General features: G+C 36.0%; 2 protein-coding genes across 3 annotated transcripts; both read left to right on the top strand.

Moving 5' to 3' along the window:
• The first annotated feature begins 828 nt into the window (after nt 1-828).
• Nucleotides 829-1,662, top strand: LOC135588913 (pectinesterase inhibitor 10-like). The gene has a single exon (XM_065081252.1). It carries the CDS (start codon nt 829-831, stop codon nt 1,660-1,662), a length of 834 nt encoding a protein of 277 aa, XP_064937324.1.
• Nucleotides 1,663-2,904: 1,242 nt separating this feature from the next.
• LOC103993692 (vacuolar protein sorting-associated protein 51 homolog) lies at nt 2,905-27,136 on the top strand. Of its 2 annotated transcripts, XM_009413850.3 has the most exons (22): nt 2,905-3,114; nt 5,641-5,780; nt 7,105-7,159; nt 7,239-7,346; nt 8,057-8,155; nt 8,282-8,359; nt 10,662-10,739; nt 12,318-12,497; nt 13,658-13,758; nt 13,895-13,962; nt 14,690-14,763; nt 16,043-16,109; nt 17,210-17,325; nt 19,474-19,740; nt 19,876-19,992; nt 23,044-23,115; nt 23,204-23,254; nt 24,487-24,717; nt 25,264-25,440; nt 26,145-26,323; nt 26,783-26,894; nt 26,982-27,136. In XM_009413850.3, the coding sequence occupies exons 1-20, from the start codon at nt 2,944-2,946 to the stop codon at nt 26,268-26,270; spliced, it is 2,376 nt and encodes a 791-aa protein (XP_009412125.2). In that variant the 5' UTR covers nt 2,905-2,943; the 3' UTR covers nt 26,271-26,323; nt 26,783-26,894; nt 26,982-27,136. The 2 variants fall into 2 exon arrangements, with proteins under 2 accessions (XP_009412125.2, XP_064934275.1); XM_065078203.1 differs by having other exon boundaries at nt 26,783-27,136.
• Nucleotides 27,137-27,690: the final 554 nt, after the last annotated feature.

Below are 27,690 nucleotides of genomic sequence, written 5' to 3' on the forward strand. Positions count from 1 at the left end.
AATTGGGCCTTTTATCTTTCATACTGAGGATTACAGTTCCCTTCTTATATTTCCTAATATTCTTTAAGTTAGATCAAAATATTTTCTAAACCGGATCTAATACACCAAATTTTTTCTATTTGATTATCGTTGGGGGTTTAAAAGGCTAATTAAAGTTTATCTTGTGTAATTAATTATTTTTAGTATCTTGATTTATACATTTTTACAAGTTATATTGGGATCCATATGTGTTGTCGAAAATATCGTATATGTTGATAAATCAATATGAGATAGAGTCCGTATGTATTAAACTCTATCGGTGATGTTTGGAGAAAGTATAAGGATCTTAATATAATTTTTGTAAATATAACGATCAAAATATTAAAGATAATTAATTACAGAAGATATTCTATAATTAATTAGCTCGAGTTTAATCATGTAAATAGATACCTTAATAATTATGTTATATCTACCAGCATTATTTACATCCAAAATCTATATAATCCTGCGGGGTTCTAATGAGGACTTTCGATGTCTATTTTTAACCCTAAAAAAAAAATGCCCCCTTTGTTTTCAGGGATAATCTATATCAAGTAAACAAAGTGCAAGGAAAAAGGAGAGCCGGTCAAAAGCGTAAGAAGGGAAGAAGAAGAAGCGGGGCCCATAGGCAGAGAGTCCATTTCGAGACCTCTCTTACCTACCAACGGCTACCATTCACCGTGCGGATCCTGTTTCCGTGGACGAGCAACGACTCCTCCCTCCAATCTCGTCCATCCCCTCCTGTTCTTATTCCTTCTCCGCCCCCTCCCCCAACACTGCTCTCCGTTCTTCCTTCAGCAGCTCCTCACGATGAAGCCAGCACTGGCGCTTCTCCTCCCTCTCTCCCTCCTCCTCCTCCTCCTCCATGCCTTCCCCCGTCCTGCCACCGCCCTCTGCGTCCCTCGCAACTCTTCCAACCCGACCAACCTCGCGGCCCTCCCGCCACCTTCCGTCACTACCACCTCAAGCCCCGCGACGCCCTCACCAGCCCTGAAATCGCCTTCATCGTCCTCAAATCCGTCACAGCTGCCGCCTTCCAATACCACCCCAACCCCTGCGACACCCTCACTACCCTTGCAATCGTCGTCACAGCCGTCGCAGCTGACACCCTCACCACCTGCCTTTTCGCAGCCCGCGGCCGCGGTCTCCACCCAATTGTCCGCTCGCCACCCGCTTCTCAACCTGCTCCCCTTCGCCGGCGCCGTCAGCGCGCTGTGCGGCCACACGGACTACCCCGACGTGTGCGCCTCGTCGATCCAGCCCCTCCCGCACCCGCCCGGCCTCGCCGGCCCCGCCGCCCTCCTGAAGCTGCAGCTGCAGGCGTGCCGGGAGCAGGCGGAGAAGGCGCAGGCGCACATCGCGGCACTCGTCAGCCTCCCCGGCACGAAGGCGCGGGATGCGAGCAGCCTCCAGGACTGCGACGACAACTACGACGACGTGATCGACAACCTCGACGAAGCCGCGGCTGCCTTGGAGTCCAGGGACAAGGGTACGCTCAAAACCATGCTCAGCGCCCTCGTCACCGACTTCTCCACCTGCGACGACGGGTTCGCGGAGATTGCCAAGGTCTCGCCGCTGGCGGTCATCGACGAGATGCTCACCAAGTTGGCAAGCAATTGCCTGGCGATCGCGGCCTTGGTCTGAGCGGACCTCCCTGCTTCGGAGTCTTCTTCCTGCTCGCTCTCGTCAGTCCGTGCGTGCGCACGCGCAGTTCCATTAGTTCCGAGTAGTGCATGGAGAAGAGCTGAGCCCCGATGAAGAAGATGAAGCCTCTTCGCTGTTGTAATTGCGCAGTGGGGTTTTGTTGCTCTCGTTTCATGAGGGCTACCTGCGGATGGTAACATGTTTTGTCACAATACAATTGTAGTTGATCTAAAGAGCGAGTAATTATATGTATACAATATTTTTATTTTCTCCATTTAACGAATATCAATATTTAAAAAAAAATTATTTAGTAATGACATCAAAAGTAAAAGCTCATAATTAATTTAGTAATGACATTAAAATTATATGTATACCTTATTGTCATATAGTCGATACCTTATCGTCGTTAAAATGATATGATAATTAATTTAGGCTCAAAAAATTACTTACTCCTCTTCGTCCAATATCACTCTACTCATAAATAAATAAATAAATAAATATATATATATATATATATATATATATGTTTGTGTGTTAATTTTTTTTTAAAAAGTCTCTATGCTTGAATTTTTTTCACGGAGCTCTCCAACTTTGAATAATTATCAAATAATATTATTTTTTTAATCAAAATAATCATTTTACCTTTATTAACCATTACTATCTATCATGTCGATCACTCTCCCTTGATTATCTATGTCTTTTATGCACAGGCTGAAGATGCTTGCCTCTCTATATACAGATTAATCTCATCGATTAATCCTTTCTATGTATATAATATCCTTGAGATTTGGCGAGAACGATTAGAGTTAGCATGAGTGCTTATGTCCACATCCACAATACTCCTAGGTTTAGCAATGATATAAGGACAATAATGGAGATAATATAGAGAAGAGGAGGCTACGATTTATTCAATCAAAGTATGAGTAAAACGATATATTCATGTGGCTATAGGCGTGAAAAATTTTCAAAGTTCGAACGTTCTATGAAAAAAATTTAAATTTAAGAACTTATATATATATATATATATATATATATATATATATATATATATATAAGGCTTTAATCGGGTTTCGGATCCGGGACGGGTTAACTGATAGGAATAGAACGGGATGGGTTAAACGGACCTGTTTGGGCCGGGTCGACACGAAGGGAGCTGGTCTACACTCGGCCCTCGCTGAGTGGGCGGCTCTCCCTTCGCCAAACTATAACAATGGCACAAAGAGTCGGACGCCTGACCACAACCGTGGAGGAGAAGAGGTGCCCACGGACGGTGTTTTCCCGATGGACGAAAAGGCGAAGAGGACACGAGAGCTGCTCGCCAGCTTCTACTCCACCGACCCCTCCGCCGGCGGTGGCGGTGGCGTCGGCTCCGCCGCCTCACCCCGGAAGATGGCCTCCCCCGACTCCATCAATTCCCCCTCCTTCGATCCCGACGTCTACATGAGCCTCCTGGTACCGGATCCTTTTTCCGCTTCTCTTCTCCCTCTCTCTTTGGGTTCTTTGGTTCCTCATCCTGTCTGGATCTGATGTCGCGAACGTATCAAAAATCTTGGGCTCTTATTGCGGTATTTGAGTTGTTTGACTCGTATTCCTTTCTGGATCTAATGGCGCTGTAATTCTGTGGAATCCTTTGATTTCTCTTAGATTTCCCCGAGAATTTTGAACTCTCCCATACGACTTTAGGTTCTTTGACTCGTATTCCTCTCAGGATCTAATGGCGTCGTAATGCTTCGGAGCCCTTTGATTTATTGTAGATTTTCCATCGAAGTCGTTAGGGATGTTGGAATTGTAATTGATGTATGGCTTATGGTGGTGGTGTCGGAGCCGCCTCCGCCCCTGAAAAGACTGCCTCCCTAAACTCCATGAACTCCTTCGATCCCAGCAGTTACATGAGCCTTAGGCACCGGATCTCTCTGCCTTTGCGGGATTACGGTCTACTTCTCGTCCTCTGGATCTAATGGCGTCATTACGCATTGGAGCACTAGATTTCCCGTATTGGAACCGTGATAAGGGTGTGAATCCGAATTTTTTTACGGGATTCAAAAGATCTTCATATAGTGGATTTGATTTTCTTGATTCTTGCCCTCATGTTAGGCTCACTAGCATTCTGCAGAGTTCAAATTGTCAGTGACCTCTCCTAAGGAGTTGTATTAGGCCTCTTGTTGGTCCTAAGAGTATTCCTTCAAGATGTTCTGAACCATCATGCTGTTATTAGAGTCGATATGTTCATCATGGAGCGTTTGGTCTTGACTTTTCAGCTAATACATTGTGACTCTTTAAGCAAGCCGCTTTTGTCACATCGTGAAGAAAACCGACACAACTTTTTTCTGTTTTTGCATTTGGAAAGGCCACTTAATTTTGTCCATGTTAAGAGATACATAGACTGGGACAGACGAGAAGTTTACAAACTATCGAAAGACAGACAGCTTCGAGTTTTCTCTTTTTATAAACATCAGAACAGAACATTTTTTATTTCCATTTTGTAACACTTTATGTTTTAGTCAATTAATTATTCACATTTTGAGTGAAGAGTAATATTGTTGGTCTAAGGTTGAGCATGATTGCGGTTTCTTCAAGTTTTAGGTTCTTTGAGGTATATGATACCACTCAAGTTAGATAATCCCAAAAGATTTCCTAAGCAACTGGATTATCGATGAAAGATCTTGCTATTGAAATGCTTTTGATGGAATAAACTAATTGCTATAATTTCAACGAACAGACTATGATTTCGGTGCCATTCATAGGATGCTTTTAAGTAAGAGAAGCTTTGTGTATTAGTTAGTCCATCAACTAAGAGAAGCATTATTATGCTTAACAAAGCTCATTGGATCAAGAACCGACAGAGCCGGGCAATTGTTACCTGGAAATATAGCTGAATAATTTGTTTGGAATGCTGCTGCATACTATTGTTTGATATGTTAGTAGGACAAGAGTGTTTCATCGTAATCCAGGATGATTTCTCAGATTGGTGACTGTTTTTGATATTCAACGCATACTCTTTGTGGGTCCTTATAAATGCAAGTGATAGGATTTTGTGTATAAAAGCATAACATAAGATTGAGCTTACAGATATTTATATATAATATATATAACTCTCATACTGCACGAGAAGTAAAATGCGAAGCTAAAATTAAAGGTTTCAAATATAATCTAATGGACAATTTGCTTAGATCATGATCTGTGTGCTCTCTATACGAAATAATGTCCCTAGTAATGTTGACATCTTGGAAAATATGCACCGTGTGAAAAAAGTGCAAGAGAAGAACAGGGGAAGAAAGTCCACGAAACAATAGAAAACAACAAATCCAGCCATCAGGGGATGTGGGCACATGAATGACACTAGAAAAAGAAAGAGAAAGAGAACCATGGAATGAGGTCAAACCAGGTGAAGTGATAAGTAATTTTTATCTCCCTAACTGACACAAGGTCATGCATGTAGGCAAGTATTACTGGATTGGTAAGAGGATAACCTGAATCATGATATTCTCAAAATTGATGGCATTTTATTTTGTCATAAAGCTCAATGTGTTCTAAATCCTCGGATTCAGGAATTCAATCGTTCACCTTTTCAAGAGATATGGTAAAGCTTGTCTCATCATGTATGTGGACTCAATTTAAAAAGTGATGGCCACTACAAGTGAACATAAGATGATTGCTACATACTCAGGTGTTATGTTTAACAAAAGGATGAAATTGTGTAGGCAATCGGCTTTAGTTTAGTGGAAACTGGTGTTGCATGATTTGAGTGAACAAGTATATGTGGTCTATGGTGGAGGAATCATGGTGGAGGAATGTGATTAAATTCAACACTTGCACTCTTGATGACAGAGATAAATTGATTTGTTGTGCAAAATGCAACACCACTGTTGCAACTTCATTCACTAGTTGCATAATGATGCTGATCTGATGGTACTTAAATTTTGCAATATGATATCATATGATGAATGACTTCTATGATTTCCTTTGTGCTTTCTGTAGGTTCAAAAGTTAAACTTGGAGGGACTTCTTCAGAAGCATGTTGAGATGGCAGCTGAAATCAAGAATCTTGATACTGATCTGCAAATGTTAGTTTATGAGAATTATAACAAATTCATTAATGCCACTGACACTATAAAAAGGTAATGTTACTCATTCTCTTACCATAATCTTGGTGTTACTGTTATATGGAGTTACTATATGTCCATTTCTTATATTTTTTGCTGAGATGGCTTATTTAAGATTTATCCTTCCATGAGAATCTTGTTAAGCACACCTGGAATACTTTTTTACTGAATTGTGGTCTGCCTAAAAGGACAAAATTGAAGCACCCAACTGGAAAAAGAAAGTTTATACCAAGCTTCTAGTTGGTGCCGAAGCAAAAATTTCATGGTTATGGTTGTCCATTTGCTAGTTAAATGTAAAATTTCATTTCTTTGAAGCAAGGTCTGTCGTACTGAAGTATACCGCCCGTACCGGTCCGATAGGTTACCGGTACGCAGACCGCCCGGTACCGCTACAGTGCTACAGTAATATATTGTAGCACTGCTACAGTATGAAAAAATAAAAAATTATTTGGTACACGCCCTGATGTACCGCCCGGTACACCGGTACCATACTGTACCATGCCGGGTCAAAATGCCGGTATGGTACAGCGAACCTTGCTTTGAAGACTGAATAGAGGTGCAGTCGTACAAATTATAAACAATTTTGAAGGTTACTGATGCTAGTTCAAAATTTAGAGGGTGTATGTGTAACATCTTTTTGGGGCATAAAGAATATTGATTGATTGTATGATTTCCTTACCAAATTTATTGAACTTGTGTTCTAATCCAAACAATATTAGTAATATTCAACACATAAAACACATGCAAACAATTATGGGCCAAGCTAGTTTTGGCATAAATTTGTATTTACCTATTAATGTGAGTTTACAGAAGGCGAAGAAGGAATCTAAGTGTATATTGGTGTGCCTATAAATGTAGTTTTATGCCAGCTCAATATTTAAGAGTTAATAGTTGCGGCCAAACATACAGGATCTGAAAAAGAAAAAGAAAAAAAGGAAAAAAAGAAAAAGAAGAAAGAGAAGAAAGATAAAAAAAAAATGCAGGATCTAAATCACTACTGCACTTTGGAAGTCCGGTTCTGATGCCCCCTTTTGTTGACAAGTTGTCTTCACACAGAATCTTTTGTGGCTTCTTGTAGTTTTAGCAGGCATGTGAAGTCAACTTGATTTGGATATTGCATCAACTTTTCCATTGTCTGTTTCTCCTTTCTCATATATTTTATTTTCTTTACATCATTTATTGGATTCTGAAGCAACACGAATAGGAAGCTTGATCAGTCACATATTTTGTGGGTTTACTTTAGTTGTTTACTTGTTTTTGTGTAGTTACTGCTATATATAAACTACTGTGCATTTGGAAACAATAATGCTGCACACTAGCTTACTAAAGTTACTTGTAGAATGAAAAATAACATTGTTGGCATGGAGGCAAATATGGAGCAACTCCTTGCTAAGGTATGCCTTTGTTGAAATTTGGGCTGAATGATGACTTTCCGTTTATCCAAAAGAGCTGATTTATTCCTTTTTGCTGCAGATTACGTCGGTTCAATCCAAGAGTGATTTGGTGAATACATCTCTTTTTGAGAAGAGGGAACATATAGAGAAATTGCACCGTACTCGGAATCTTCTTAGAAAAGTTCAAGTATGTTTTTGAAGCTATTAACTTTTACTAGTAGTTTGAAATTAATTTTCTTGGCTTGGAACTAGAAGTTCTTAAATGTATTGGCTATATAAAATTTTCTTGCACTTGATAATTTCATATTTGAGTGGTTAAGGTGTTAAGTGATAAAAGTATTCAATGATATATCTTGCTTGATGTATTTTTTTTGCTAACCAACTTATGCACTATGGATACAGTAAATTCGATGAATTTATTTGCTTTTTCTTTGTGTCATCTTTTGCTTGAATAAGGTTTCTGATAATGGTCATACAATTTATTTCATCATCACTGACTTGTTAAAATCTGTAGCTTTCCTTGGTATATCTGCATAAATTCTTTGGCCTCTTTTAACTTATGTGTAGCTCATAATAGTCAACCAAGCAAGAATTATGTTTTTTGGTGTATATTGTCTCTTTCTTTACAATTGTTCCATCATTCCATGTTGAAAAAAAAAAGTGATGAATTATGTATAGTTGATGAATTGCTTTTATTGTTTGAGGCTTTAAGTTTTGCTTATCGTAACATAGAGTGCTTAGGTTACAGATATCTACATATAGAAAATGAGATTAGCTTGTGCAAGTATCTTACCAGGTGCATGAACACATCCATAGCTTTAACATTTGTAATTCATAATTGACCTGCTTGAGGTGTTTGAGAACATGTTCATGTATGTTTGTTTTCTATAATTGCAGTTCATTTATGATCTTCCAACTCGACTTGCAAAATGTATCAAGGCAGAAGCTTATGCAGATGCAGTGAGGTTTTTCATTGGATCTAAGCCTATATTTGAGGTAGAATTTAATCTTTCAATTAATTCATATCATTTACTGTTTACTAATATTGCGTTATTTATTGTCATTAACTTTGGTTGATATTGTTTATGGCTGATGTTGTTGCAATTGTTTCTGGTTTACTAGGCATATGGGGATTCATCCTTCCAAGATTGTAAGAGAGCATCTGAAGAGGCAATAGATTTGGTTATTAAGAACCTTCAGGTAACTCTATGGACTTTATGTTTACATTGTTAAACTGAATTAGTATACGGATCTATCAAGAGACCATTTTCTTTTAGTACCATTCATCTATATTTTCTATGTGAAATATTGTGCAACCAAGGCCTGTCCCCGTCTCAAATTGGAATCTGAATTTTTCAGTGAGGAAACCATAATAGTGTGTAAAGGCTCAGTGTCATTAACTAACTGAAAGTGACCAATCATTTCATTGATAACAGAAGAAAAATCACTGTGGATGGTCTATTGCTGCAGCTTTCTGTAACTTAACCTTTTTCTTCCAATTCTCTGTCACAAAATTTCCTAGAGAACAACAGATTCAAGGGAAAATAAGTAGTTAAAATCTAGTGCCTAGTTTGTACCACTTAGTTGGTTATTCATCAATTTTTCTCCCTCCTTTGGGTTAATTGCATATACCTATACTGGCTAATCCAAGCTAAAATGGTGGTCTGTAATTGTTTAAAAACCATACATCATGTCTGTGATTTTGATACCAGGAGTTCTTTATGAGTAGGTCGTACATTTCAGTAAGGTTTCAAGTTACTTCTTCACTAGTGTTGCTTTGAATCCAATGTTCCACATTTCTTTAGAGTTTAGACAAATGAAAAATGTGCACAATATGACTAAGAGACCTCCAGAGCTTGGTATCCAATTTATCATCAAGGGTATAACTTCCTAGTGGTGTGCTCTACCTTTATAATCTGGTCATTTGACTCTCCTTAACTCTCCTTTTGTTTTGGTGCTTATACATACAAATTAGTCCATAAGAGATCTATAGATGCACTGGTAAAATGATATGAATCGACAAGGATTAAAGGTGTGAATCAAGTTAAAGTAAGATCACCTCAGAACTAGTTCAACTGGGCTTGATGGTTGGAAAAGGTCCATCTGATTGTTGTATGTTTACTGATTGAACGGATGATGTTAAAGACTAATCTTGTTTTTTGTTTTTCATCAGATTCCGCCCTATTTGGTGGATGAAATTTTTTCCACAAAACGTTTGTCGAGCTTTTAAATTTCAAAATATTCTCTTCCTTTATAATCAGTATTCAAAGTTTATAGACAGCATAAATATTGCTATGGAAAACATTAACAACCTATAGGGAAAACATTAACAACCTATAGTTCCTTGCATTTTGGAGGAGTGAGGTGGAGTATACTCTGAAAAACTACAGAAAATCACTTTAAAATCTGCTGGTTGTCAAATGTTATCTGTCAGCATGAATAAAGTATTACAAAGTAGAAAAAACTTGAATTGGATAAAAAAATTGTGATTTTTTTTCAATCTACATGCAATAGTTGTTTTGGGAATTAGAGTCAAAGATAGGTTAAAAAGTTTTCAGTGAGAGCAAGTATTTTTGCTCTTTCCTCTAAAGGTCTCTAAATAATCATTTTTGATGCTAATGCAAGTTTATCATCTGAGGCTATGAACTTAATACATCGGAATGGTTATGCTGCTAGTAGAAGCTATCTGTTTAATTTGGTTCATGTTTAGCATCCATAGCTTCTTGACTGCTTATGTATTGCCCTTATAAAGGATGAAAAAAGCCTGAGCAAGCTTTAACGTCATAGGAACTTGCATTGTTTATAAGTATTGACATTTTAATTTCTGAGGCACATGAATTTTTCTGGGTCTATGTGCAATTCCGTGTTTAGAATGGCAATGATGATTTCTGTGCAACTCTTCTTTTAAAGTATAAGGTCTGTCTTCCCTGTGCTTAGGCATACTTGGTCTTTGCTTTTCTCGCAAGTGTCAGTATATTAAACAAAAGATCTTCCAGTGAAGGATGTTAGTGGCTTCATATTGGAAACCTTAAGCTAATAAAAAACCATTCTGTCTTTTGAACCACTGCATCAATTTAACTGGAGATATTTTTTTTCACATGGTACCTACCTAGATAATTAGACAACTAGTCTAAAAGGTTTTTCAATCTGTGTATAAGAAATTGAAGTTTAGAAGTTTTGGAATTTTACCTACAAAATTTGCACATGTATCATTTATTACTTGCTTTTGAGGGAATGCCCTTCATCAATTGCTTAGATTACTTGTTATCAAGCAATCTCATTTTTTTTAATTCAACCTCTTCTTTGCCTCCTGACTCTTGTGTAGCTTTTGACTCGTTTTAGAATTATCTTTTTTGTCAGTATCTCTGGATTCAATGTTTTGATTTGCAAGACATGGAGTCATAGTGATGCATGCTAACAGTCTTTGATCTTCATAAAAAATGTGTTGCAATTTTCATAAGATATTTTTGGATTTGTGAATTCTGAAGACAAGTAATTTCAGGCAAAAATATACTCGGATTCTGAGCCTATTGAAGCAAGAGCTGAAGCTGTTGTGCTTCTAAAGCAGCTGAACTTCCCTGTTGGTATTTCTCCCTTTTTCTTACCTGTCTTCAAGTGTTATTTCTTTCCTTTTTCTCCAGTTATGCTATTGCCTTTTGGTTTTCATTCATGATTGATCTGTTCATTGTATCTATGATTACTCATGTCCCCATAGGAGTTGGTCTTGAGTGGATCACAACACTTGTGGTTTTTTTCCTTTTACATTTTCATCGAGGAACCTGGGTTGGTCACACGTCACAGAATAAGATGCACTTAATGCTTTATGTGTTAGTTGATTATATGCTGTATACTGTTATAAATTGGCTAATTGAGCTCTCTATTTTCTTAGGATAACAACATCCTGATAATATAGCAGCTAATCTGTTTATTATTGTTTCTCATTATTTTAATGTCATTCTACCAGCTATTAGATATGTTGTGGCTAAGGATTGGCATTCCATGTACAAAGCTTTATATGACTGTGTTCATGTGTGGGTCATGATGTACCTTTCCGATAGGGTACTGATATGAGCATGGCATGATGCTCATGTCACAACATGTGCCATGCTGATTGGTGTCGGGCATGCCAACCCCTGGCAACAAAACTAATTTTATAGGAAAGAGTGATATAAAAAGAAAATGTGATGAATAATGGTCAGATTTGTGTAACATGACAAATTTACCAAAGCAGAAGCATGAACCCTGCTGACCTATTAAGTATGAACAAAGGGCATCAAAATTTACCACAAGCTCATCTCTAATAACAAATATATGACACAAATTCGGATTTACCAAGGGTTTTCTTTTGTCACAAGCAGTTTGAAATCATAATCCATTATACTCTTGATTCTCTAAGTGCATAGTCTGAAATGTACAAGTAAAGTCACTGCTTGAAGAAATAAGAACTAGAAATCTAGGAGTTTAAGATGAATGGAAACTACTTTGTCAAATTAGTTTGTCTTATGTTTAATTCTTATAGTCTTATGTTGTTTTTTGTGTCAGGAATCCACTATATGCAATCCTTTTTCTATTATATTTTTTGCAACTTTAGTATGTTGAATAAAGTTGTTGAGATAGGAACATTGAGGTGATTGTGTTGAGGAGGTGTAATGAACATGTGCTAGTGAGATAGTGGGAGACAAATACTATCGGTGGTACTAGGAGATAGAGGGAGACATGAGAAACTTTACTAAAAACTATAAATAAAGATTTAAATGCTCTTAGTTTAATTAAGGATTTTGTTTTTTACAAAAGTCATTGGGCATATCTTTTCAAAGATACAATAACCTACGGCCCAAATAGTTGGGACATTGAAGCTTGTTGTTGGTGTAGTACCTCGGATAAAAGGGATCATAAATGTGGATATTTGGAGTTTCTGGGATGATGAGACCTCCCCCCACCCCCCCAGTAATGAATGAATATGTAATGTCTTTTTTCTTAGCACAATGTGTTCACATGCATTAGATTCTTTACCCTCAGAACAATGTTTATTCTATGTTTACCTGGACCTGTGGTTGATATCATCTTAGCATAAATAATGCATAATTATCATCTTAAAAGTGCAGTAGATGATCTGAATCCAATTTTGATTGCCAACAATTTTGTTACATCTTGCCAGGTGGATAGCTTAAAGACAAAGCTACTTGAGAAATTAGAGGACTATCTCATGACACTTCAGGATGAACATAAGGAGACAGGGGCTTCAGCATTGGACACCTTGGAGACTAGTGAACCATCTGATATAGGAAAATTATCAGACACAATACTTTCTTTAAAAACACCAACAGGCACACACATGGTAGCTTCCATCTGTTATTCTTCTTCTATTGAAATTTGTCTTGTTCTTTAATTTTTGTTTCATAGAACTGGTATTGGTTCCTTGAATTGGTATTATGCAGCAGCACATCTATGTTTCTTTTGTTTCTTTCGGAGTAACTAGTGCAGTTGTTATACAGATCTAGTGCTCGTGCCTTCCTGGAATTCCCCATCTAGGATTGTATTTTGGAAGATCTTTCCCTTTACATTTGGGATGTGATATATTGTCGAAGGTTACCTATTCATTAGAAACATTGGCTAAGAATTATATAATTTAAGATTCTCCTAGAAAAATGTTAATAAAGATGAATGATTCATCATTGTCAAGAAAGCGTAGATCAGATCTTCCAAAAACACTAGAAATATGCAGTGCTGTGGATTCCCAGTTTTTTGGCTTTGGTTAGTTACTTAGTTATACTAAATTAAATGATCTCAGGGCTGCAGAAATTGAGTTTTAGAGACCATCAGTTTTGAGCTATGTTTAATACATATTTATACAACATGAATTCAGTGAGTTCTTGATTTTAACTTAAAAATGTGACATAAACATAGGTGTCCACAAGTGTTTGTGAGCTTGTATTTTCTCATTTGTTGATCTTATGGAGGTTACTAAAATCTTCATAACTCTTCTTTACTTTTTTCTGATTAATGAAAATTTTAATTAATATACTTTTGGCATTAACAGTTAGTTCCAATGGGTTATGATAATAAAGGTGTTGTTGTTGAATTATCTCATTTTACTAGTTATTTAGTTATCTGAACCAGTTGAGTTTGGTACATGTTAGGGTTTTTTCAGTTTTTGAATTAATTACGTCAACCAAAGTAAAATGAAGGTTTTCACAAAGCTGGAAGGTTTGTTCACAATTATTTTTGCTTTAGAGGGATCATGTACAAAATTTTAGTGACTTGTAGTGAATAGAAGGCTGCTCTAGTTTTATAAGTGGGTTGCCTTCTTTGTGCAAAGAACTTATTGTGTTTGCTTGTAGCTCCATTTTCCACATATGACTACTAGATTTTCTTGTTATCCTTGTTGAAGTATGGTGATTCCCTTGTCATTCAAGTTATTAGTTATTTTCTTGTTTGTTATCAGTTGGGTTCAGGTGATAACAATCTTTGATCTTTTATACAACCTTCATTACCTAGGTTTCTGTTGGTGAGGTCTCCAAGATTATCCGTGCCTATCTTATTATATTTCCTGATTCGGAAAGACGACTCATTGAACTTATACAGGAGTTGTTTACCAAGTAAGTTTTTAGTTCTGTGATTGATAAGTTGAGTCTTCTTTTTAAATGTGTTTGTATTTTGTTTCTCAGCCTAAATAATTTTGAGAAGCTTTTGAAGTCATTTGTACTTATGACTTATTCATTGTTGTACTTGAAGGCGTTATGGAATTATTGAACGACGAGTAAAAGAAAGGATGAAATCTGCAGATATACTGAAAATGATACGTAAGGACTTTAGCTATGAATTTATGCTGTATGTGGATCACCATTACTCTGATGTTCTCTGAATTTTGTGTTAATTTGCTTTTAAAATGCAGCTGCATATCTTTTCTAAATTTCAGTAACACTTTTCACTTGGTAAGCATCTACATGTGTGCATCCTGATGTTAACCTATATATATTTAAATTTCTTTTGGCAAGACATATAGGTCTAACACAATAATAATATCTCATCCACTATCAGGACTTTGATTTACAATTTATTTGTGTCCATGGGCATCATATCTGATAATGTTTCTACTTAAGTCTGTATGATACAACCCATCCAGGTCTTTTTTGTTTGCAATCTTCTGGACATTTAAGATGCCTTCTCATATTGGTGAACTATAACCTACATCACACACAACCAATCTGAGTTGCTTGAACTATCATTACCTATTTGTGCCACAAATTAATTGCTTCGGTGTCTTTTGATGCCAAGCATTTTGTAATATTTACCAATTCAACAGTTGTAGTCAGTGACAAATATCTTAACTCTTAGGTTTCTATAATGGCTTGTGACCAATAACATGCCGATTCCTAATGGAACATCCGCCATGTAAAATAGATAAATTTTCATTTCTAAAGCTGTTCATACTTTGTCTTTTGTAGATTGTTCTATAATGGGACAAACAATTTTGCAGCTTGTAAGAGTTATATATTTCCTACTTAATATTCCATTGACATAATGCAGGAGTTATTTGGGAAGATGTGACACTGATGGATGAAGTATTGGCTGAGGCTGCTCTTCCTGCTTTTTCTTTAGAGGTTTTTCTTTTACTCTTTAATAATTTTGACATGAATATTGATCACTACTATGTTGTGCCTTAAACATTTTCAAAGAATTGTGCTTCTGCTCACAGAAACAGAAAATGTACTATATTTTTTTCATCATTTCAGTACATAAGTTGATCTTGCATACATTTGTTTGTTTATAAAAGTTCATAAAACTTCAAGTTGAAAAAGTTTAATCCGTCATGCACTAAGAACAGTAGATGAACTAGACTAATTTGTTGAAACCAATTCAGTTTGGTATATTTTAAGAGACTAATTATCTCGAGTCTAAACATTTGAATTTATCATCATTTAGGAGCATCACTGTGCATTGTTATCTATTTTTGTTGAGGATAATAGGACTTAGATTAATAATTATAAACCATATACCAAGGTTTGAAGTTCTTGTGGAACTGGAATGAAACACACTGTGTTTAAACTGTGCCATATTGAACAAAACATGCTGTATTTAAGCTTGTGCCACATGGCACCGCCTTTTGTGGCAACAGCAGAAAAAATGTAAAGAAATAATTAAAAGAAAATGTAAAATTATACATATAAACTTTATAAGAATAGATAAAATGAAAAAAAAGAAAAACTTGGGTAAAATAACTGTACTTGCATTGTATAGTACCAGTGAGTCCAAAACTGGTTCTCATTTGAGACATGCATCTTAGGTTAGTTGATCAGTTGTTTCCAGTGTATCTGCCCTTCCAGAGGTCTTTTAAAATAAGCTCAGATCATGCACATGATGTGAGCTCAGATCATCTTAGGTTAGTTGATCAGTTGTTTCCAGTGTCCCTGCCCTTCCACAGCGTGTTTCATTCCAGTATAGCACATGATGTATGTCTGAAAGAGAGCCAAAAGACATGGGTGGGCTATAACAATGACTTTAATATTTCTCTATATAGTGGGACAGAGGAAAGGAACACCAAAAGGAACTCAAGAAGTTTCTCTTGTAATGCTTAGATCACTCCTTAGCTCTGGTGGCGTGAAATTTGGTTGCCTCTAGTATTTGCTGTGAGAGTTTTGAAATTGAAGCCTTATGGTTTATTTATCAGAATTATTTTTTAAAGCATGATTAATATCCTCAGATACATTGTAGGTTATGTTGAAATGTTTTTGTTCTTCATGATAGTTTAGTTTGTGATGTTCCTCTGCATGATTCACATCCTTGGATACATTGTAGGTTACCTTGAAATGTTTTTCTTCTTCATGATAGTTTAGTTTGTGATGTTCCTCTGCTTATGGGTCTTATTCAACTTTATTTTAGGCTGCTAGGAGTATCATCAGACAATTTATCTCGACTTCCTTCTCCCATCTTCTTCTTGAAGTTTCAGGTGATACTCTTGCTGCTAATGGTGATCCTTTGTAATTTGTGAAAGCATCTTTGTTGACATGACATTGTCAGAAACTTTCAACTTGAGGAAATATTACTTGCTCACCTTTGCACTTAGTAGGTGGTACAAACATATATATGCAATGGGAATAAGGAGCACTTCTGATGTCATGTCTGGAAGAAATATTTAGACTTCCAGATTCAGAATTAAGAAATATGACTCCAGCCACTGTGGGGGAAATCGAAGTCATGAAACAATGGAATATGTGAATTGATAATAGATTGCCTAATAGTCTCTTGACTGCATTTCTTATCAACATTCACGTATCAACTATTTATTACAAGAACTTAATATGTCAAGTATAAAGTGGTAAGAGTTTCCTTGATAATTAACTGCAAGTCTTATTAACTTTTAACTGTCACAAATAAATAAATATGCCAATTTCTGTAGATTTAACTCAAGAGCCAAGTCTGGAAGCGACTAGTAAGTTTGTTATTCTGTCTATTATAAGTGTTTATCTAGCAGTAATAAAGCCAATGCATAGATTTCTCTGTAGATCTGAATGTGGATATACAAATATCAATGTTCTTCAGAATTAGATTTATAGGTTGTCAATTTACAGGTTATATGGCCTAAAATATGTGGCCAAAATGATGTAGAAGAAGTCAAACATAAGAAGGTCATGTGGAAAGAAAGCAAGTTACATCTGAAAGAGAGGATTTTGTGTTAATATGAGATGAGAATTTCTTTCCTGCTAGCATATGGTTGTAGATCCACAGTTTTCTCTATTCTGGTATCATTTCTATGATTTAACTCTAAGATAGTGGGGTTATTTCATTATAATTCATATGTACTTTTGGAGACATTTGATTTTATTTTTTGCTTTAATATTTCTACCATTATAGACACAGTGCAACCTTATTCTCTCCTTGTTCAGTTGTATAAACAGTATATAATGAAGTCATTCATTTTCAGCGCTTATATCCTTGATGGAGGAAATAATTTCACAACAATCATCTGGATTTGAATGTGTTGTGAATATTAGTGAAGAAATTAGTTATTTTACTTATAGGAAAACACTTCTTTTCTTAATTTGGCAGAAGCACTTACCAAAAGCCAACCTATGCCAAAGAAAGGGTCAGAAGAGTCTTCATTGCAAAATGCACTGGAAGACAGCAAAAAGGTTGTGATACAGGGTAGTTTGGATCTCTTATTGGTAAGGCTTGTAGTTCAGTGGGATGATTATTAAATTTTATCTTCATCTAAGGATGTGAACTACATAATAATAGTTTCTCTTTTGTTTGGTACAAAGATGCAGAGTTGAATTAGTATTTGACTAATTCTCATACCAGTGCACTGAATGAAATTGTACATATGAGGATTATACTGTTTCTTTAAATGACAATTCATGTTTTTGAAAAATTAGATTGATGTAAATTGAATATCAATTGTTTGTTCTTGTCTTATTAACCTTCTGCTGGAATGTAATTCTTGATTGTTTTAGACAAATTACGAGTCATTTCTTTGATGTATGATAGATTACCTCTCTTTGTAAATTATACTTTTTTATGGAGTATGTCTCTTATTTGAATTATGGTGATGGTTAAATTCTGCTATTTACATGATTGGCCTCTTGTGCATCTCTCTCAGTGAAATTCTGAGGAAGGTTCCGTGTCTTAGGAAGTACAAATTAATGCTCTTTGGTAGCATTACAATGCTTATGAAGAACTAACATGTCTATACTATTTACAAGAACTTATATGCATGAGTTGGCATCTCTAAGGTGTCTATATTTAAGAAAAAAGGTGTCTAGACTTTGAGTAGCATATGCAAGAAGTGATAAGTGGTCAATCAACAAGCAAACCGGTTGCAATTGTGAACGAAGATAAGAGGGGATTATGTGATGATGGATCTTTTATTTCTTGGCCTATGCTATGATGTTTTTGTGATACCAACTAATAAAGGAACCCATTATTTTTTTTCTCTGAGAACATGGCATGAAACTAAAAAGTATAAATCAAAGATGTAGAGGATGCATAATACTAGCTAAGTTTCTAGATTACATATGTTTGTATTCTGATGTTTCACCATATCTGTCTTCATTGCATCTTTTTCTTTTTCTCACTGCCTATTGGTGTTTGAATGTGAAGAGGGGAAAAGTGGAACCTTCACTGACAACTATAACTGATTGTGCAGCTGGTTATCATCAGTTTCGTGTTGATGCTTTTTACCAATGAAGTTCTCTTTGTATTAGTGTTGAGAGATCATTTCATCTTTTGATGCATATCTTTATTGTCAATCCGTAATGGTCAAGATTTTTACAATTATTAAAAGGTCAATGTTATTGACATTGTCTTACCAGATTCCCTCTATAAATGACTTTATTGTTCTCTTTATTTCTTAATAAAGTATTCAAGTCTGCTTGAGGTAGCTTTGTTCATCACTCGAAGGTCATTTTGCTCAACTGCCTGCCATGAATGAAGGATTGTACAGTAGGCTTTAGCCTTACTAAGAAGCCAAAGTATAGGCAACATTCTGGAGTGCAAAAGTTATCTATTTTATCTTATAAGCTGTTTCATCATCATTAGTGATACTTATGTAGTTTATATTATAGATCTTGGTATGAACCTAGGCCAATGGGTGTTGTTCAGATTTCACCCTATAGGACCTATAGTTTATATTCTAGATCTTGGTATGAACCTAGGCCAATGACTTTATATTTCCTGTGTTTAGGTACACCCAATGTGGACAACATAATAAATATTTAAAATTGCTGATAAGTACAAACTCTAAAAATGCAAAGACAGAAGAAAGTGCTGCTTTGGGTTATTTGATTTAATATTCTTGGAGATAATGCAATATGATTGGATCTTGACTGACATAGGATATTATTCATCTTTAATAGGATCAATTTTAAAAAAAATTAGCTACATCTCTATGGACTTTATTTTCTTGTTGGTAATACAAGATTTTCTCATTGATGGAAAGAAAACCCTTGGGGCTCTTCATATGTATATCATAAAAAAATTTCCTCTGGATTGAAGTAATTTTTGTTGGATTACCAACTGTGGGTTCCCGTAGATGACATCAGGCACCAAAAATATGGACTGACAATTTGAGTTGTCTGATGTATGGTATATTTTTTGACCAAATCCAGCGGGCCATACAATTTTGTCGCATAAATGTTCCTCATTTGAGAGAGGATCAACCCTTGTTTAACCTTATTCAAGACTCCTTGATATGTGATGTTTAGTCCCCTTCCTTATTTGTACCATGACAAATTAGCATATTTTAATTTAGTTTTTGTTAAATTTATCTGGTATGATTGGTGTAATTATGTAATTATGCAATCCATTAAATGCAGGAATTCCGTCAGCTTCTTGATGATAATTTGGAGTTGCTAGCAAAGCTGAGAGACCTAATAGTTGATTGGGTGCAAGAAGGTTTCCAAGGATTCTTTCAGAAACTCGATGAGCGGTTTCTTGCGCTTTGTGGAAGAGGTTATATCGCAAATCCTGATCCAAGTGTAATAGATGCAATACAAGTGGACAAAGTGCAGACAGGACTTGTTCTTGTGCTGGCTCAACTTTCTGTCTTCATAGAGCAGATTGCAATACCCAAAATTATGGAGGTAGAGCTAATGTCTTATCTTTTATTTTCTGTACTACATGCTTTGAACGACAAAATTCTACTGTATGTTGTCTTAATTATGGCTAGTTTTATAACAGTCAAGTGATATTATGATTCTTTATAATATACTTGTTAGGAAATAGCTGCTTCCTTTTCTGGAGGTGGTGCCCGTGGCTATGAACATGGACCAGCTTTTGTACCTGGTGAGATCTGCAGAATATTCCGTTCAGCTGGTGAAAGGTTCTTGCTTCTTGTAAGAATTTCTCTCTATTTATTGCTCTGGTTATCCAATGAGAGTGTTGAATTAAGCATGCAGCATATAGTGAATTTGTTAAATCTATGCCATTGAGATCATAACTGTATCGATTCATAGACAAGGAGGTATTTTTTGATTGCTGCTTCAGTTGCAATATATTGACCATGTAGCCTATTAATGTATTGCAAAAGTAATGCATGCTGATTACTCTGCTGAACCAAGATGTGATCTCTGTAAGGTTGTTGTCACAGTTTAAAGTGTAATTTGTCTAGATTAGTTAACTTAATGAGATTGAAATTGACCATTTTTTTTTAGTTCAGATTGTCATTATGGAGACTCTGTTGACTGGAATAATCAAGGAAATCATACATTCTATTTTATGATATAGCTAACGTTAAAAAATTTGGGGTATCATCTCTTCTAGATTAAGATATAGGTTGACTAATTGAACTCAACATATTAAGCCTTTCTCACTGTCGTTTTTATCCTTTACTGCATTTTAGTACTGATACTTTAATTTGTGATGCAACAACATCTGCATACTGATCTTGATAGTAATACCTTGTAGTAGCTTAACTCATTGCCATGCTTATGTACCTCTCATGATACATTTTTTCTTTATCTGATCTGCAGTTTATTGTGCATAGACCAGCAAAAAAGTACATGAACCTTTATGATGCTACAATAAGCACGGATAACAGATGTGATTAGTGCTTTTGCTCTGTTCTAGGACAAAATACTGCAGCTAAAATGGCCATGGACTGCAGAAACAGTGGATTTGCTTCAGTATTGCATTCTCATAGAGAGAGCAGGTGGTAGATGGAAAAAGAAATATCTTCTTGTGGCTCAGATTTGCCAATGCCTTTCAGGGATGGCACAGTACCATGTTATTTCGATCATAACATCCCTGTCCCTGCTAGTACAAGCCAAAAGATGGTCTAGCCATGTTTTGGCATGGCTCAACAGTGCACTTGCCAGTACCTTTCTGGCTTATCTAACTTAGACCTATTATGGCTCAAGGTTAATCAGGACCTAAATAATAGCTTTTTGCCAAAACCCAGTGAACTTAGACTAACCAAAGCTGTTGGTTAAACATTTGAATGTATTAGTTGCATCTCATTAATTATGATTTAAACTTCAGTTTTGTGTGTGTATGTGTGTGTGTGTGTGTATATATATATGTATTGGAAGTTCACTGGTGTTTAAGTTTCAACATAGAAATGAGTAAGGCTATGAAACTGTGGTTTTTGTTGATATGCAGATAGTTGACTATGAATGAACTAAACTGTTTGAGTGGAGTAGGCTACTTTTTGTGGCTTGCAAGATAGACTTGGTAACTAGAGCGACCATGTGCTCACATTGGAAAGTTAAAGTGGTTTCCATTTCTGTAGGAAATTAGTGAGATCATTTTGTGTCTCAATATGACTAGTGAGGCTGTGTGGGTTCATGGTAAATATTCACTTACAAGGTTAAAGAGCATAATTTAACCACTTCCTTATATGCCATGGTAACTTGCTAGATGTTGAAAATGAAGATGGAAAAATAAGTTTATTCTTTTCATTAAAAAGGAATGTTACCTGTGTTGCATGTTTGTACGCAAGGCAGAATGGTATACTAATGATTATCCCTTCAACTTGCAGTGAATTTTCTAGTTATTTTTGTTCTATTGATATACATGAGAGAAATATTTTCTAATGTCTTACTAAATGAATGAAGTCAATGGATCAAGGATTGCAATTTCGGTCCATACTGGTGTCCCTAGCCTTACTTGGTATAGTACGTACTGATTAGGGTTTTTAAGTTAGAAATAAATATAAATTTAGTATAATTTTAGCAAAAATAATGTAAATTAGGAAAGAATAGTGTCACATCTTTTTCGAGTTTTGAAAAGTAGCTTTGTGGTATGCTAGGGATCGTCCTTCCATTAATATTAAATTATCTACAAAAAAATATTTGAATTGTTAGATTATTTTTTATACAACTTAAACTTTAAGATTCAAATAAATTAAGTAATCAATCGATGGATATACATGGTTTTGCCACCAAAAAGAATGACGGGACTTTACGAGTGATTGATCGGGGCCCTCGATCCTATGTATTTGTATATTAATATACTATGTTTGTCAGACCCAATCTTGAAATTGATCCCACAACATAGTATACTGATACATCATATGCCATTGGTGCATCAATGTGGTGATGGTCGTAGTCTGATCGTCGTGAACCATATGTATCTGAGGCGGCTCCTAATGCAAGGACGAATATGACATATATTGGTGCGGAGCATAGAGAATGTTAGAACTTCTACTTTTGCTATTGATTTACTGCTTCATATCGTAAGATCGATTATCGTACTGTTGCTCAGAGAAGTATGACCAACTATCATTATACTGTTGTTGGTCGTAAGATTCTCCATAATACGACGGTTATGAATACAATAAGCTTCAATCTATGTTTATGTCGTGTATGTTCTATCGCATCTGCCCAAAATCATCCATTAGCCTCCCCTTCCCCTTCCGTGCATAAACTTAAAATGAGTTGAAAGAGGGGGGAGGAAAGGGTTTAAAAACTCTTTTCTAAGCCTCAAATGGTCAAATTAATTGTTTGAAATAGGGCAATCTCGGCCTTTGATCGGTAACGGTCGAAATCTGATCGTTACCGATCGGTACAGGATGGAAACAATCGGATTTCAATCATGACCGCCCGGTACTGACCTCGTATCACCCAATATAGGGTCAAATGATTGGTATCGTCCGATAGAGGGCAGTCTGCATACCGGTATCCTGTCAGACCGGTATGCACTACCCGTACTAGGCGGTATGCATCAGTACAGCAAACCCTGCAATGAACTGACCTTGCTACGACTACGAGGGTTCTGTTATGATCAATTTAATTGGGTATGATTATAGCTATTATTTTGATGCATTTACAAAAACCAAAGAGATTATTGCTTTATTTTTATTGTGAAAGAGTTGTTTTCTTTTACCTACCTATTTTATGGTCTTGAAATCTCTCTATGGTCACAGCTAATTAATTTCTTTTTTGCAGTATATAAATATGAAAACCCAAAAGATATCTATCCTTCTGAAAAAGAGGTTCACCACACCTAACTGGATCAAGGTGAATGTTGGGTTGATGGCTAGTTTGGCTTCATTGTATTACTTAAATACACTTTTCCACTTGATGTTTATGCTGAATATTTTGACAGCACAAGGAACCACGAGAAGTTCACATGTTTGTTGACCTGCTGCTTCAAGAGGTCTGTTAGCTTTCTATGTGATCCATTTCTTCATTTTTTTGTTCTGTGCAATTTTCTGTCGACTTTCTATATGTGCAGATTGTTCTGACCATCGAACCAGTGAAGATATTTCATTTGAAGTTACTTTTAAATATCTGATGTTTCTGTGAGATTTTGAACTGCTGGAACACGGTTTAAGTTACTGTATCTGAAGGATGATTGATGTTCTTGCAAACAGTTGTCATAGAATAAGGTTTACCTATTTGTTTATGATAGCAACAGAAGATAGATTAATTTTGGGTTGCAAATGTTTATCTTTTTCATAGCCTTAATGATGCTTGCAACAGGAACAGTGGGATGTACAAAAGAACTTGTTTATCGAACTAGCACTGGAGGCTTGCTGATACTAAGCTGAGCTCCTTGATTAAGACACTACTTTTTAAAGATGCATTCATCGTTATTCTTTCTTTGTATTCAGATGGAGAGGATAGAGGGTAAATTTTATAATCCAAATTGGCAGTTTGTTTACACTCCAAAGTTGACACTAAGAAGATTAGTGCTTCCTACAGTTCATAAATTTTTTTTTGATGTGGGTTGAGTTGCCAGACCACCTACAAGTAATTTAAATATAAGATTTTGGTCATTCTAGCTTTATATGCTAGTTCTAGCTTTTTATTTTAAATAAAAAAGGGATATATATATATATATATATATATATATATATATATATACATATTAAGAGGAAATAATTGGTGTTAACATGCTAAAAATAAAAAAAATACATGAGTATACACATGTATTTAGAATAGTTGAGGGATGTAAATTACCCTTGTCCATGAGAAATTGTGATCTTCTTGGGATTAGTGGATCTGAAGCCACAAGCTCCTACAACTCGTGATTTTAGGTATGTCAGCAATCATATGTTTGATGACTTCATTGAACCGAAGAGCCCCCTGAATTCCATATTATTTCACTTCACCAAATGCATAGAAAAACTTCACAAAGCTATGACAGGTTGCACTCTTTTTGTGACATCTGGAGTTGCTGAATGCAGTTTCTGTTGTTAATGAAGTCTATTGGAGCTATGTTTAAGTATTGGTTATCGTGTTAGTTTTTGTTAAATCTTCTTGGAAAGGCTTCATGGTTATCATGGGGCAAGGTCAATTTCTTTTTAATGTTTTGATAGCCCATCGACATGAGTCCTGTTATATTTTTAACAAGGATTGATTTAACTAGTCTCTATTTCCTTGCAGTTGGAAGCTGTAGGAATCGAAGTCCGACAGATCTTACCTCAAGGACTGGTTCGGCGGCATCGCCATTCTGACAGTACAGGGAGTACTAATTCTTCTCGTAGCAACCCAACACGTGAAGATAAGTTAACACGAACAAATACACAGCGAGTGAGAAGCCAATTTTTAGAAAGTCATCTTGCCAAGTTATTTGAACAAAAGATGGAGATATTTACTAAAGTTCAGTACACACAGGTGAGAACCGGTTGAAACTTTGTAACATAGCTAGACTTCATTAGTGTTCAAGAGTCCTGTCTTTTGGTTGGCTATGATGGTAATCAAGTAGGTCATTATTGTTTATGTGCCAACATTTTCTTTAAAAAAAGTAGTATAATAAGGTGGTTATGTTAAAACTGTAATAACTATATACTGTCAAGAATGAACTACGTGTAATGAATCATTCTTTCCTTCAATGTAATGAAACTGACTGAGGTACCAAAGAAGTCAAGTATTCGGCCAGCAATAGTTTATGCTTGTTGATATAGAAGTTTGGTGGTTCTAATATTGTGAGGCTTTAGTTAGTGTCATACTGTTTTCTCAGTTGGCCTGTAGTAGCTATTCTTAATTGGAAGGTTAGTAATAACTAATAAGAGACTTCAGAATTTCCATATACTGGCTTTAACTCTTTTTTAGCAATTGCGAGCTATAAAATCATGGCCAGTATCTGTAACATAGTATCGCTGGATAGTAAATTGTCTGTTTAGTGAACCATAATGCACCTAATATATCGATAATTTGCAGGAGTCAGTTATATCGACCATAATAAAATTTTGCCTGAAGAGCTTACAAGAGTTTGTGCGACTCCAGACATTCAATCGTAGTGGATTTCAGCAGATTCAGTTGGATATTGAATTTCTGAAGAATCCACTGAAAGAGTTTGTAGACGATGATGCAGCAATTGATTTCCTGCTAAAAGAGGTAATCACATGTCATCAGTGCATAAGGCTTTTGTCATTTAAGATAATTGAAAGTTTCATGGTGGCTTGTCTTTTCTGCAATTTAATCAATCTTCATTTAGTACAGAAGATACACTTTATTTGTCTTCTTATTATGGTATACCGAAGAATTGAAATTTCAAATATGTTGATGTCCTGCCCTTTCAGTAAGTATCTAGATAGTGCATCATTGTGTTGAAGGATTAATTTATTTGATATGTTAATGTCGTAGTGGATCCATAACAACACTGCGTTCAGGTCTGATATAGTGAGTAATCCCAGGTCCTAGTGTCAATTTAACTAGTTTTCTGAATTACTAGTAAGATATGAGCTTCACAACCAAAAACCAGTTCCACTGTGTTCTGGCGGAACTCGCAAGACTTACATTTTAGTTATTTAAGAAACCTTAGAGGGATTATAGTAAATTACACTGCAGTTGCTCCTTCAATGTACTACTTAACCTTAAAAAGTTAAAAGAACCTATCTATGTTCCTTCTAAGGTTTCATAAACTTTCATAAATATGACTCGTTGGTGTCCGAGTTGGCTTATGATTCTTGCCTACTTATGACAAACTCATGATAGTCACTTTTAACTCCCACATTTGTGTTTAAATGATCCAGCATTGACCAAGAAAATGCAACATTTATAGCTTCTGTTATTGATTAATTTCTGAAATTTCGTTGCAGGTGATTGGTGCTGCTCATGAAAGGTGTCTTGACCCAATCCCCCTCGAGGCTCCCATTTTAGACAAACTCATAACCACAAAGATATCCAAGAGCAGGGAGGAGAACCAAAGTTCCTCTTTGGCGTAGAAAATGGAGAACTTCGGAGAATCTATCTCCAACTCTGTTTTGAAGTTTAATGTGTAATTTTCTCACCTTCGGTCAATTCATTTCAAGCTTAGGGGGTATAACATAGGTTCTTTATCAGGTTGTACATAGTGTTTAGACCTCCAGATGACACATCATGTTCACCAGCACAAACAGTAGAATTGTATTTCTTATCTTCTCCCTCTTAGCAGCTATGCAGTCATCAGAAAGTTCAAAATCCAGAACTATGAAAAGAATCAAAAAAATTTTTTGGAAACCAAACACTAATCATCTTCACGGGCCACCAGGAGTCATGGTACATTAGTTTCGCGTTCTGCAAGTTTTTCTTGATATGAAAATGGTGTTCCTTGGCCCAAAAGACGTCCAATCTTGGCTTAGACATACCTTAGTAGTGATAGCATCGGTCTAGTTCATGGCTCTCTGGAACATACGGGAACCTGAATTGTCGAAGGAACAAAACATTGATTGTTATTTTTTTCCCCATTTCCTTGCAGGATACAAGAATCTGACAAAGCCCAAGTTGCTTTTTGTTTTTTCTGAGAGAAGGCTTTGACGAGCACAACTCCACAGAAGATCCATTGCCAGCGTTCTTCATGTCATGTCTTGGTATCTTCTTACTTGTTCGAGCATGGCCGGATTCTTAAGCTTGTAAGAGGAGAATGTTATTGAATTTGATTGGCTTTCCTTTTGCAGGGAAGCAGCCCCTACTTGGTATTCGAACTCTCATGACAATGCTTTTGTCCATAGTTTGATGAACAGTTGTTTTGGATAACTCTTTTATGTATGTAGTAGATTTCTGTTATAGTTACGAACGTCAATATAAGATTAATCTCTGATATTAACATTGATTATTGCGGTTTCTAGGCGCAAACCTGGTGAGAATTTGGCTTCATGTGCATGACTTGTATATATCCTATCATGAAAACCTTGTGGTTCTCACTTATTACTTGCATGGCTCTCTCTGCAAGAGGTCCTTTATTACAAACATCGCACAGTCCTTCCAGTGCTAGTCCTTCAAGGAATGCACTCACCTGTCTTCAAACTGCCCAGTATACAGGAATAGAGATATAATTCAAGCTTATGGATGTCTTTGAGTGAACATTTTGAAGATTTTTATCCATTATAGTGAAGTTTTCCTTTTCCTTTTGTTCTAATTCAGGTTTTGACTTTTAGCACCCTAAAAACTGCAGCTAAAAACACATCATAATTGTGTTACGACAGGTTATAATCAATTGATTAATTTGGTTATTTAATCTATTTTATACTAATTATTGATTAATTTTGTTATAAATAGTTCTTTACGCACGAAGTTAGTACATAATTCTTATCATCTCTTCTCGAAAGCTGAAAGGACTGAAGTGACTATGTATAGGCACGCGTCACACTCTTCGCCGTTACTTCT

This window comes from Musa acuminata, chromosome BXJ1-8 (assembly GCF_036884655.1).
Source record: "Musa acuminata AAA Group cultivar baxijiao chromosome BXJ1-8, Cavendish_Baxijiao_AAA, whole genome shotgun sequence".
NCBI classification, from domain to species: domain Eukaryota; kingdom Viridiplantae; phylum Streptophyta; class Magnoliopsida; order Zingiberales; family Musaceae; genus Musa; species Musa acuminata.

Coding starts and splice junctions, on each gene's coding strand:
- LOC135588913 (XM_065081252.1), top strand. CDS start 829: ATGAAGCCAGCACTGGCGCTTCTCCTCCCTCTCTCCCTCCTCCTCCTC.
- LOC103993692 (XM_065078203.1), top strand. CDS start 2,944: ATGGACGAAAAGGCGAAGAGGACACGAGAGCTGCTCGCCAGCTTCTAC. Junction 3,115..5,640: donor ACGTCTACATGAGCCTCCTG/GTACCGGATCCT, acceptor TGCTTTCTGTAG/GTTCAAAAGTTAAACTTGGA. Junction 16,110..17,209: donor TCTTCTTCTTGAAGTTTCAG/GTGATACTCTTG, acceptor TTAATTTGGCAG/AAGCACTTACCAAAAGCCAA.